Source organism: Humulus lupulus, chromosome 2, assembly GCF_963169125.1.
Source record: "Humulus lupulus chromosome 2, drHumLupu1.1, whole genome shotgun sequence".
Taxonomy (NCBI): domain Eukaryota; kingdom Viridiplantae; phylum Streptophyta; class Magnoliopsida; order Rosales; family Cannabaceae; genus Humulus; species Humulus lupulus.
In genome coordinates this window covers 13,461,955-13,476,223 of record NC_084794.1, presented here as the reverse complement: position 1 = coordinate 13,476,223, position 14,269 = coordinate 13,461,955, and the positions used below count along the sequence as shown (strand labels likewise).

General features: G+C 32.6%; 1 protein-coding gene across 1 annotated transcript; it reads right to left on the bottom strand.

Moving 5' to 3' along the window:
• Positions 1-6,126: 6,126 nt before the first annotated feature.
• On the bottom strand, positions 6,127-7,926 carry LOC133815845 (receptor like protein 29). The gene has a single exon (XM_062248632.1). It carries the CDS (start codon positions 7,788-7,790, stop codon positions 6,357-6,359), a length of 1,434 nt encoding a protein of 477 aa, XP_062104616.1. The 5' UTR covers positions 7,791-7,926; the 3' UTR covers positions 6,127-6,356.
• Between the last annotated feature and the right edge of the window lie 6,343 nt (positions 7,927-14,269).

The following is a 14,269-nucleotide window of genomic DNA, read 5'->3' as shown; positions in this document are numbered from 1 at the left end:
GGGCTTCGGCTCACGGGTGCTATGTGGTGCAGGTAAAGGCAAGAGGAAGCTAAACCATCCTTGAGTTGGAGGGCTTAGGTGATGACGTGTACATATGCGGCTGCTCGACCGCCACGGTCGAGGTTTAAAGTGGAACTAGGGTTGAACCCTGTTTTGCCGCTTAGAACGGCCTCTTGTAAATATTTTCTGTAATAAACTCTGAATTGTATTTTCGGGATCCCAATGTATATGTTAAACGTTTTAGTGAAACGTTATATCTTAACCAAAAAGTTTAATCCCTAAATCGCTAATCATACTTAGATCACGATTTTGGCCAAATGTCTCGATTAGCGAGTTTAGCACTATTTACAAGGCACACCGTAACGGTCCCAGGAGTTGGGGCGTTACATCAGGCCTCTAGTAACTTAGTGTTCGCTGGGCCCTGGTTGGGCCCAGGCCTCTCCTAAGAGTTCATGAGGCCCATTTGAGAATGCCACGTGTTCTTAGTGGAAAATATGGACAGCAGGTATAAAACTATATATGGCTTTGATGCATATGGCTTTGATGCATTATGCATACATTTCATAACTCAACAATAGTTGATAATGGCTTAATGTTGCTCATGCCTTAATATCATCACTAAATTGATTTGAAGCAACCATAACTACCATTACTATAAGATGTTCAATATCCTTATGAAGAATAACAATCAAGTCTCAACCCGATTCAACATACATATACTTTCTAAGGGACTTAAAGGCTTGATAATATCCATTTTAAGCATTTGAATTGAACTCTTTTGATCCTTCTACATGCCTATATCCCATTTAGGAAAGGCCGACTAAGTCATCTCCACTTTAAATGAACTTAACTCTGATATTAACTGTCATGGGTTCACCCTTCATGCAATGGAATTGTAATGACCTCCTTTCTTAACATACTTATATATAGTGTAAAAACAAAGTTTTACCTGAATATAACAATACTGAAATTCTGAATTTACAAAAACTTTATTAAATAATACATAAACTAATGTTCATAACTTCAAACTGTACAATACTCACAACTAAATAAAAACTTTATCTTACATACAAATCTTAATACTTTTATAAATAATTTCCGTGGCGTTACTACACCTTAACGTAGAAATGAAGGTGTATCCAACCGATAAATTGAAAAGCTTTATGTAAATTACAACGTTCATGAAATAATTTTAAAGCTTTAAGTAAATTATAAAGTTCACAAAATACTTTTAATGAAATATAATTATAAAATCAAGTTTCTCGTTTATTTATAAAATAGCATAGCAGAACTCCACTCCCTTCAGGTCAGCCCCATATGTACAGTCATGTTGGCTCCACGTATACTCATCAATAATTTATATTTGGGGTCTCTTACCTACAATACAAAACATTATCTGATGAGCTAAGGCTCAGTAAGTAGAATAACTACCTCATATGCATTAAAATAAACGTGCAACATGTTATGTATTTTCTTTCTTTCACTTTCCTTTCTTTTGGGCCCTAGAGGATGCTGTTGCCGGCATTACATAGGGAATCACATTCCCACCTGAACATAAACATGATAATAGGGAATTTCTCCCTCATAAACATTCATTATATAGGGACGTACATCTCCCTCCTTACATTTTTGGGACGTAGGTCTCCCAAGCAGTACCTCTACTTTAACGCTTTCAATAACTTGTTTGTGAACATTAAGCGTGCTTATGCATAAGAAATATAACATTCTTAAAAATAACTTATGCATAACAACATGTCAGAATAACATATAAAGCATATAAATGCACATAAGACACATAAACGACTTGTATTGTAGACGAGGATTCTACTTACCTTGCATCTTGATAAAACAACCGAAATTGTTAGCTTCCTGATAAAAACACAAACTATTAACTTACATAAAATCTACATGATGTAATTTTAGTTTATAGTTGTTGTTATTCTATTTTTCTTTTCTTCTTATTTTATTGTTTATTTTATGTCCAGGCATATGGTCATACAATAAATGTCCATGGCAAGATCCCGGTCTAAAAGTCATGGTCATGGTCATACGGAAATGTCCAGGTCATAGTATCAGTCCATAATAATAAGGAATAAGGTCATATAATAAAAGTCCAAATAATCCAAAGTGTGACAATAGCATATATAAGTTTAGTATTATAAAGATATATAAAAAAATAGTTTGTATTTCAATTTTGGCATTTGTAAAATATGACGACATGGTAAAATAATCAAAATATAAATTTTAGCATTTTAATGGCATAGTAAAGTAATCTATATATAACTTTGTCATTATAATGGCATGGTAACATAATCCATATATAAATTTTGGCATTATAGTAAAATAATCTATATATAAATTTTAGCATTATAACGGCATAGTAAAATAATTTATATATAACTTTTGGCATTATAACGGCATAGTAAATTAATCTATATATAAATTTTGGCATTATAACGGCATAGTAAAATAATATATATATAACTTTTGGCATTATAACGGCATAGTAAAATAATCTATATATAACTTTTGGCATTATAACGGCATAGTAAAATAATCTATACATATATAATAACTAAATAACTGAAATGAAAGGCTCGGGAAAGAGCTTACCTAAAAGGTTTTCGTAGGCTAGCGTTTCGGACAGAACTTCGCCTAGATCTTCAAGGTTTAGAACTTTAGAAGGGTGTTAAGAAGATTTTTGGGTAGAGTAAGAGAAAGGAAATTGAGGTTTTTTTGTGATTTCAATATGAGTTTTGGAATGGCTATTTATAGGAAAATTTTGGGTTACTATGCTAATAAAATATTTAAAATATAAAACATAGTGGAATAATAAAATATTCAAAATATAAACATGGTGGTTTGCTAAAGTCATTATTATAGCACTACTGCATCATCATGTGGGAACCATGGGGTGGACCCCGCTGTGGGACCCATGTGGACCCTACTGTGGGACTCTTGTGGACCTCACTGTGGGACCCACTATGAATAGTACCCGGTGAATAGTAAAAAAATGAAAATTTCTCAATCTTCTTATATTACTTAGTTTAACATTTTTGACTCACAACCTTTTCTGAAAATGTTTCTCTAACACCCATAAATTAATTATTCCCACTTGTTGGTTACTTCAACAACTTAGAATTGTTAAAATCCCATAATAGAAAACAACTATATCCCCAACGGTCAGGATCACTATTCACCAACGGTCATAAACGGCTAGTTTTTGTACTATAAATGCTTGTTCTTTCAACTATTTACTTGCAAACTTCTTCATCTCTTACCCCTTCTAGATAAAATTCATCATCTAAACATGAATTTCTCTTTATTTTTCATAACTTTAGTGATTGTTTTCTTGTATTTAGCATCATTCTATGGGTATTATACTAATGAAATGCCCATGAATGTTATAGTTGCATATTCATTAGTTATTCTTCCACTTTACTTAATAGCTCTAACATTCAGTTAGCATTGTAATGCACTCAAAAGTATGAATAAAAAAAATATCTTCTCTTATTTTTCATAATTGTTGTAATGTATTTGTAAAAAGAAATGGGAGTTACAGGAATGCTCGTGCTACACATTGAATCATTAAAGACTATGCGAGCCTTTCAACCATTCAAGTAACAATATACACATCTTCTTCACATGTCGTGTTCCTCATGCACACTTACGTTTCTTGAACAACTTCCACCAAATTATGCTCGTCTACAACTATGAGTGCATTCCTAAATCAATGTTCACTAACCAAGATACTCACATTATGGTATGATAAATCCCAACACCAATGTTTACCTAAACATGCACAAGCCACATTCAATATGGTCTAAATAACTCATACTCAACATCTCTTTCACCTCTTACATACTTTACATTCTCTTTATTATATTTTTATGTTGTGCATATGGAGAGCTAGATCAATGCTTATAACATACACAATATGACTCTTTTGAGACAATCTAATATTTCTACAATTTTGTTAAGATCTTTGTAATCCTAGATTTTATATTTTCTTTACTTTAATATATTATAAAAGAAATAAAAGATGACTTTAGATGGCCTAATTAAGAAGATGCTATCTTTCTATTAGCTCGGAACTTCTCTATTTTCATTAATTTAAAGAAGAAGAAAAAAGTCATCACAATCTTGGGATGATAAATATTAAAGCGAGATGTTAAGATCTGAGAAGGGTAAAATTGTTTTTATACTGATTGTTGACAACTCATTAAGTTACATCTATTGAAATTGAATGACTTAAAAGATTCCTTTTTTCACTGTGCTTTTCAAACCTGAGACCATGTTATGTCTTGTCTTTTACCCACCACAACAATTCAATTTCTTACAAACAAGCTTAATTGCAAACCACATCCACATTAATACTTTCTGAACCTCTTAAATCCACCCCTAGTGTTATAAAAACGACAATTTGGTAAGAAACTTATATTTACTTGCTTACCCACACGTGAGCTCTGAATTTTATTTTCATTTTTATAATGGTTAGGTTACTACTCTCTTCTCTTCTCTCTCTTATTCATAACCCACAACCTGTATAAATTGTAGCCCAACATTGTACTAAGAAACACTTTAAAATTTTGTTCTCTACCCTTTTTCATAGATGTGTTTTTTAGCTCTGCCCAAGTACTTTTGCATGGCCAAAAACCAATGTAGGCACAGTAATTTTCCTATAGAAGACATATCACAGAGAACCAAACATGAAAAAATGATAAATGTGGGCTGTGTGACTTGTGACTGTAGATAAACCTTTAATTTCTCTTTTTCTTTATTAAGCTATATGTTGAGACCTTAGCTACATATATATTTATACATACATTTATTTAGAGAGCCCTTTGGTCCTTTTTGGATTTTATTTGTTTGTTGTGTTCCTTGAAACAGGAACTAAGGATTTGATTCTTCTTTTAGAATATTATCTATTAGCTTCAGGTGAACATAATAATATGCAAATTGTACTTGCTAAAATGTTCAAGTGGGCTTTGAAATTTTTCACTGTTAAAAAATTTGGGAAAAAAAATCAGATGCAAGAACATCCAAAATTGTAATATATCTGTAATTAATATCTCCAACAACTTGTATCATTAACAGACTGGTTCTGAAACTTATTATTATTTTTCACATAAGGTAACTTACATAAATAAATAAAAATTGTTTTGTGATATGACACACACTGACTCCTGTGGATGATTACTTTCTGAGCTGAATTTTATAAGGGTTAGTGGGAAAACAGTAAAAGAGAGCAGTTAAAATTGTACCCATTAAACTGTTGACAAATAGTAAAGTAATTTTAATCTGTAGAGAAGTAGACTGTAGAGTAGTGTAGAGGGGGGTCTGGTTTGTGGTGGGATCCAGCTCTTTCAAATTTTTATAATGCCCCATTTGAAGTCTGGTCCTCTGGTAGTGTTGTTTCATCATAAACCCAAAACCCCACTATATGTCAATGTTTCAAAATAGATTAAATAGAAAATGTTTTCATTTCACCAAGCAAAATTTATGAGATTTTGATGAAGTTTGATCATGGCCCATCTTTATATCATCTAATGGGCTAATTGTACATTTTGTATTGGGTTCATTTTTCTTTCTCAATTTGATGTGTGGTTGCTTTCCATCCAGATAAAAATTCTTAGTATAGTAATCTATTTTTTTCTCATTAGCTATTGATTATAATGCTATGTATGGTCGTTTCTGGGGTCCCCATACTCCTCAGTGAGCAATTGCATTACCTCTTACTTTGCAGAGTCCTCTGATTGGACAAAAATTAGTATTAAAACATGCAAAGAAATGACTCTGGGAAAGCAGCTCTAAATGTTCCTGAGATATATCCACACTGATGATATATATATATATATATATATGAAGTTTATGGAACCCTCCAAGTAAAAGTAGTCAAAATAGGACATCATTTTCAAAGGGAAATAATTGCAGAAGGCTCCATTCCAAACCATAATGATGGATATGATGGGGATTTTGCTTAGATGCCAAATGGATAAATCAAATTGAAATCTCTTCTTGTCTCTAAATAGCGTAACTACTTCCAATTTTTCCATAATGTCACATGTTGAGCATAGAAAAACATATCAGTCATAATAAGCTGTCAAAAGACAAAGCAATCACACCAGTCACTAATAGCTGCATGAATACTTTGATAAACCAGGAACCTTTTAAGAAACTATCAGGAGGAAAGAAAATGATTATATATCAACTTTCCTTCTAATTTTCTTTGTTGGATTCTTAAGTATCTACATCATCACAAAGAACCTCTAGCTTTTGACAAACATTTTCAAGAAAATTAGCTAATACAATCACTTAAAGTACAAGTCATGTTTGAATATAGTCATATACTAAAATTACATGAACAATAATATTTGGTGCAAGACTAAGACACCAAAAGTACTAAGCATAAAGAATGGGTGGGGTGGCTGATGAGATGGAGAATGGGAGCTCATCAATGGCTGGCTGGCAGATCCATTCTTCATTCTTCCACATATATTGACGCCAACCTTGACACTGTATGCTTCAGATGGACTCAAACAGAGACTTGGGTTCCCACTAAGGTCCAAGTTTCTTCCCAGCCTATTCAAAAAACTTATATTGAAAGGCACAATACCACCTAAGAGATTTCTGCTGAGATTCAAGTGGTAAATATGTGAGAGACCACCAAATCCAACTGGGATTTCACCTGTCAAACGGTTGTTTGGCAAAGACAATGTGGTTAAGCTCTTCAGCTGAGAAAATGTTTCTGGTATGGTACCTGAATACCCAGAATCAGCAAGTCTGAGCTCTTGAAGTTTCACAAGCTTACCAAGTCCCAATGGCAATGGTACGGACATGGGATTGTCATCCATAATGAAGTACTGCAAGCTCTGCAACTTTTCTATTCCCTCTGGAAACTGTTTGTTCAGTTGGTTGTTACTCAAAGCCATGAAATCCAATACACTCAGCTGCCCAATGCCATCAGGAATGCCACCAGTAAGCAAATTAGAGCTCAAATCAAGCTTTTGAAGCTGACCCAATCGGCCAATTGTGTTTGGGATTGTTCCTGACAGTTTATTGTAGCTTAAATCAAGGCCCACTAGGCTTTTAAGATTGCCCAACTGATTTGGAATAGTACCAGAGAGCAAGTTATAGCTCAAATCAAGGTGCACTAAAGAATTCAAGCTAAAAATCTCAACTGGGATTTTCCCAGACAGATTATTCTGTGATAAAGTCAAGATCTTTAAGGACTTGAGTTTAGAAATCTGAGGTGGGATTGAACCAGTGAGAGCTGGGTTGGACCTGAGACTGAGCTGTTGAAGTGAGGAGTTGAAGACCGTAGCTTCCGGAACAGAGAGAGTGGTTTTTGTCAGAGTAAAACAGTCGAAGAAGAAAACAGATTGGAGATAAGGCAAGGCAAAGATCTGGGAAGGGAACGAAGCTGTTTTCTTGCAAGCAGGATATGGGAAAGTGCCAAAGTCGAGCCTGGAGACATGAAACCGATTGTCGTTCCCCACTTTGCACTCTATACCAGGCCAGGAGGAGTCTGGTTGGCAAGGGTGGGGATAAGAGGTCTTCCAGGCTTGGTCAGAAGACATGGATTCCATGATGTTGAGGAGAGTTTCAGCTTCGGATGGAGGAAGCTGGATGTTGTCGTTTGAGAAGTGGATTTGATCATGATGAGAAGGAGGAATCGTTTGTTTGTTTGCATGGCCAAGATTGTTGCTTGTGGCGATGAGAGTGAGGACAGAGAGAGCAGAAGGGAGAGAAAGAAGAAGGAAGAACAGTGAGAATGAACAGAAGAACATTGTTGTGTTGTGTTGTGTTGTGTCGTGTGTGTATGGAGTATGGTGGTGCAGTGAGAGGATGGTCAGCTTGGCCTGCTCACCCTGATTTAGACGAGTTTTTTTTTGTATTCATGTCGCTCACACTCATTCACTCACTCTCTACTCACTCCTCACTACTCACTGTTTGTATATATCTGACTTTTGTGCATGGAGCAAATATATATAAATGCTTTTCTTTTTTTAATGTGGGCAGGGTGGGTAATAAATTTTTATTTACTTACTTATTTATATCATTATTGTTAAATTATTATTTTTTATGTTGGTTTTGTTAAACTAAAACTTTATTAAGATTAAATAAAAAAAATAGTATTAATTTACCAAAATCAAGTTTAAGAGATGACATTGGTACAAGGAACCAATCGTGTTCAATACTATGTGATACAACATATAATTAATATAATTTAATATTAGTACGTATATATTTCTAGTTTAAAATAAAATAAGTATGGAACTCTATATTAAACTGCCGATCGGTTAGTGTTGGGCCACATGATGCCCTCGTAATAATGAGAATTGCTAAGAGGTATTACTGATGCACAACACTACAAGTAGGTGACATACTGTTATTGGTGTAATTCAATATCGGATCCCACTTATTTTAATTTAATAAGTACTATAGGATATCGCTAACCAATCATAAAGTGTCACATTGGCACCTTAAGGTACCAAATAACAACACTCCATAATAATACTATTTATAAACATTGTTATAGAACACATGTGGTGCACATACATACATATAAATCTTATAATAATTAATATTTATGTAAATCTTATATATTACTATGGTGTCCAATATATATGGTGCCTTTCAATATCAGTGATAATTTTATTCTAATTTGTCAAATATAAGAGGTGTTTTGGTTTTAACTATACATAAAAGCTGTATAAACATATAATAAAGTAGCCAGTTAAATGATAAATGGTATAATACCTAATAAAATGTAAAGTAATTAAGTTTTGGCAAGTTTTAAATTTTACTTGTACTTGTAAAGTTAAATTCTTTAATGAGTTAAAAAAAAAATTTATCAATTAATTCAAAATTTGTCAAAGAAATAGTTTTTAGATATTTTAAAAGGCTTTTTAAGTCGACTTGAGTTTATCATTAATTGTAGAAAAAATATCAGTTTGACTTCTGTGTTTTTTCCGAATGTACGATCGATTCTTATATTTTATTAAATAACAATTCAGATACCGTGTTTTACAAAATAAATCAAACTAGTACCCTAGATTTGATTTTGTTCAATAATTTGTTGTAAACAAGATTTGTTGTTTGGCAATTGGTTTTTTTATTTTTAGAATTTCCTTTTACAATTAAGTACTTAGTTTTACAAAAATAATAATAATAAAGTGTACCATTAGCATTATGTTTTTTTTTTTTCAAAGAAGTGTACCATTATGTTAAAATGTATACATATATATATAAAATAATATGATAAGGTGTACTCATATCTTACATGATATTGATACTTTCCGTGTAGATTTTTGTAGGAGTGATGATATTTGACATCTTATTATTAGTTAGTGATATTTTATAATACTTATTAAATTAAAATATGTGAGACTTGATGTTGAATTGCATTAATAGCGGTATGTCACATCTTTATAGTGTTGGATACTACCAGTGCTCCTTAGCAATTCTTTTTTTTAGGAGTTGCTAAGGGACACCATTAGTGTCCAACATCACATAAATTGATACTCTTGGGTCTTATATATTTGATTTTAATAAAAATTATAGATTATTGTTAGCTAACAATAAAATGTAAGCTCGTATGGTGTGTGACAACTTAAATATCAAATAATACTACTCTCTTTAATTAAATTTTCGAATTATTTTCAAATAAATATTTATCAACTTTAATTAATTAAATTTAAAATAATATGCATAATTAATAGATAGCATTTATGGTGCTATTACTTTTGTAAATGCATGCGTGCGTTAAGACGTGAGAGAGAGAGAGATGATGTGATTGAAGTGATTGTGGGAGATGCAGATGCAGATGTAGCAGTGATTCAAAATTTGATTATTTTGTAGCAAAGGCAAGGCAAGGTAAGGTAAGGTAAGGTAGGGTCTCAACTCTCAAGATTGATAGACAGAAAGAGCAGTTGTGTTGAGTTCTGGTAAAGAGGGAGCAAGTTTCATCTCTTTCCTGACATAATTTAGTCTTCTTTATTTTAAAATCTCTTTTCGGGTCAGATACATATTTCCTTCAATTAATATTTTTATATATATATATATAATTCTTCATGCATGGTTTTTGGACATATATGTGTTCTATTCGAGGGTTGATTAATATGTATATGTATTCTATTCTCCACCCAACCTATAATGTATGGTAGAAATTGATAGCCCAAGGAAAGGAGAGGTTGATAATCAAAGATGGTTTTTGGAGCTGCACTACTCTACTCTATATTCTCAGTTTGATTAGAAAAAAAAAAAATTATATTTGAAAAGCGCATTGTTATTGCCCAACACATATTCATTGTTGCAATTAATGTCACGATCTTATATTGGCTAGCATACTCAATATAAACTTAATATTAAATTGAATCAACAACAACATATCATTTTAAATGGTGATAGCCCCACTAAAATAAGTATTATTGTTTGATATTTTAAGATGTCTAATACGACATGAGGTAATATTTTATGTTTAGTTAGTGATATATTATAATATTTATTAAATTTAGATATGTGGGATTCGATATAAAATTGTACCAATAACACTACGCTACTTTTTTATGGGCACTAATAATATTCCTTAGTAATTCTCTTAAAATATCCTTTAAAATTAATCATATTAACTGGACAACTATCATACATCTTTGTCACTCTTAAAGTATTAAACTACTTAAAATGCAAGAAGACCAATTACTCCTAGTTTGGTACGGATTACGTAATGTCTCTTTTTTCTTTCTTTTAAATTTCAAATAATAGCAAATTTTAGCCCTATCAGTGAGCACATGAGTCAGCAAATAAGTATAGGAATATAACGACTATAGGTATCAACACCACATTGGAAATACATCACCTAAAAAAGAAGAAAAAAAGTTAATTGTAGTTATTGTCTGGTCTCAACCTAAAATTCAGGTAAAAAGATAAAAGTGCGGAGTTCAATAATAACTATAAATTAAGCTTTTTACAGTAAGCTATCACTGAAAATCATGCAATCAAGCTTGGAAGCCTATAGAATCACTCCAACTTAGAACAACTTCAACTATCAGTCTATGCGTTGCTGATGACCTAACTCCCCACTGCTAGAGCTTAGTTTCCCTATATTGCCCATTTTATATTTCAATTTTTTTATGTACACTTTATTATTATATATTTTAGAAAAAATATTAGTTTGACTTTTGTCTTATACATGAATTTTTGATCGATTTTTGTGTTTTGTTAAATGATATTTCGTATCATGTATTTTACAAAATGGATCAAAATAGTTTTTTTAATCTAATTTTGGTCAAATATGTTTTTAATAAGACCAAAATACCATTAAATTAAAATAATTAACAATTAAAAATAGATCTTAAAATGGGAAATAAATAGAAAAAATTAATTAATTTCAAATTAGATTTAATATTAAAAAATATATAATATTATTTTCTCCTCTCTCTCTCCTCCCCCTGCTCTGCCGACCCTAGAGAATCCTTTGTTTCTTCTATCCAGTGCCTTCATGGTGGAGCCGACCCTAGCTTTGTTTTTTCAGATCAGGTCGACTGGGACTTGATTGGTTGCAGATATGGGAGTCAGCGGGCAGCAGCAATGAGGAGGACGACAACAAATTTGAGTTGATGGAAGGTGAGCTCAACGAGGTTTTGAAGTTGGATTTGGGCTAAAACACATCATTCATGGACAAGCATGGAGGTTCTTAGGTTTTTTTTATGTTGCAGTAGACATAAAGATGATTCAGGTTGACCTAGGCTTATGGAGGTCATGTCGACGATGTTGCAAGCAAGGTACATCTTGAAGTTCATATTTTGGTTGTGAGATTCTCATCTTGAATTTTGTTGGGTTTATTAAGTTTAATATAATTTAATTCATTAATTAATAAAGTTGAGGGCATTTCAGTATTACTGAAAAAATATTTTATCAAAATCGAGCTTTGAGTATTATTTTTATCTATTTTGCAAAACACATGGTCTGAAATGTCATAATTTTACACTATATGTCCTATAACATGCTTAATTTTTTTAAAATGCCAACATAACTTACTCTCCCAAACATATGTCATTTCTAATTTTTTTGGACAAAAACACTCCTAGCATTAAACACTCCCACCCCAGCCGAACTCTCTCATTTCTCTCTCAGTGGAATTTTCTCTCAACCTCTTTGACCCCTCACATTCTCACTATCTCTCTCAGGCGAAGCTCTCTCTCTCTCTCGTCACAGCCGTCGTCGCCACCTTCTTCTCCATCGTCGGCAACGGTAAGTCGGTTTTTATGGTTTTTTTTTTTAAAATGAATCGTAATGTATAAAATCGATGAAATGGGTTTGATTTTTAATCTTTATTTTGCAAAAATGTAGCTTTAAATGGGTTTGATTCTATGTGCATCATTTTGGAAGATTGTATTTAAGTTCTGCAAAAAATTTGTGGGTCGATGTTCATTCGATTCTAGATTGATGCCATTTCGATGCTTAATCGATGGTAATTCGATGACATTCATTGCATGTGTATATTTTTAAATAATTGAATTGTTGTTCATCGATGTGCAATTGATGCTCCATCGATAGTATTTCGATGGACCATTAAATGAAGGCGATAGTCAATCGATGCACAATCGATGGTATATCGATGCAATTTCGATGCTTGCATGGTTTTTAGTTTTTTTTTTGTATAAAATCGATGAAATTTTGATGATATGTCGATGTTGACTTTGATGCAATTTCGATTATAGTTCGATGGTATTTCGATGTTATCTTGATTTTAGTTATATTTTGATAAATCTATTAATTTCGATGCTATTTCGATGGTTGTTCGAACACTTTAATTTGATGGTGATGCATCGATGTTAATTCGATGCTATGTCGAGATATTCGATGCATAATTGATGCTATTTCAATGGAATATCGATATTTTGTTTGTTGATTTTATTTTGGATGGCACATTGATAGTTTGTTTGTTTATTTGTAAAATCAGTTTCGATGGTATATTGATAGTATTTCAATGTCATTTCGATGGAACATCGATAGTTTGTTTGTTTATCTGTAAAATCAGTTTTGATGGTATATCGATAGTATTTCAATGCGGATTCGAGGGTGGTTTAGTCAGTTGTTATTTGTTAGATGTATTTCGATGGCACATCGATAGTTTGTTTGTTTATTTGTAAAATTAATTTCGATAGTATATCGATAGTATTTCGATGTTGTTTCGATGCATGCTTGTTTATGTTGATTTTTGCTTTTTGTTTCGATGGTAATTCGATGGCATTTCGAAGACAACAGTTGATAACTCTACAAAATAGAGTTTTTTTCCCACTTTTTATGTGCTAATTATTGCTTAGTTCTTGAGTTTTTAATTAGCTTATTTAGTTTTTTATGTAATTTTTAATTTATTAGTCTTATTGTAGTTTTCTTGCTTTTTATATGTTTTTATAGATACTTTATTATAATATGTTGTAATTTAATTATTTAAAATTTGTGTTGTTAGATTATAAGTTTAAAAAATGTTATTTTATTGATCTTAATTGCCAAAGTAAATTAAATTTCAATTAGTATTTTCATGGACTTAATTTGAGTTATTTTACAATTGAAAATATTTGATTCTAATTTAATGTTTACTTATTTTGTAGATAAATTGTTGCATTTTAATGCTCTTGAAAAGAGAAGAAAAAATGTTAGTTTTGAAAGAAAAGAAAGAAAAATTGATGGATTTTCTCCAAATGCCCACCAGGCCCATGCTAGAGCCCAGCAGCCCAGGCCCGTTTCTCTCCTCTTCCTCCCACCTGCCATCCCACGGTTTCTCCAACCGAGCAGCCCCAAGCAGCATCACATGATGCCTCCAGCAAGTCTCCCACAGCCGCCACGTGTCCAGCTGCACTTCCACCTTCACGTGCACTTCCAAGCTGCCATCTCCCAGCTGCAGCTTCATCAACGCCTGCCCCTTCCCAGGCCCAGCTCCGAAGCCCAACTAGCCAGGCCCACTTCTCCACTCCTGCGCCTGGCACCAAGCAGCCACCAGCCCAACGCATGCCAGCCGCCTGCCACCAGCAGCCTAATAGCTGCATTTTCCCATTTTTTAGCCTAAAATTGCCTAAGTGTACCATTTGTCCCCTATGCTCAAAATGCCACTTTTTACCCATTTTTCTACACATTTTTCACCACAACATCATTATTACACCCTATAATTTACCTCTACATACCATATTTATTTTATTTAATTAAACTAATTAATTTAATTAATTTAAATTGATTATTTTAATAATCTCATTTTGGCTATAAA

Excerpts from the sequence above, each read along its gene's own strand:
- LOC133815845 (XM_062248632.1), bottom strand. The coding sequence starts at position 7,790 with ATGTTCTTCTGTTCATTCTCACTGTTCTTCCTTCTTCTTTCTCTCCCT.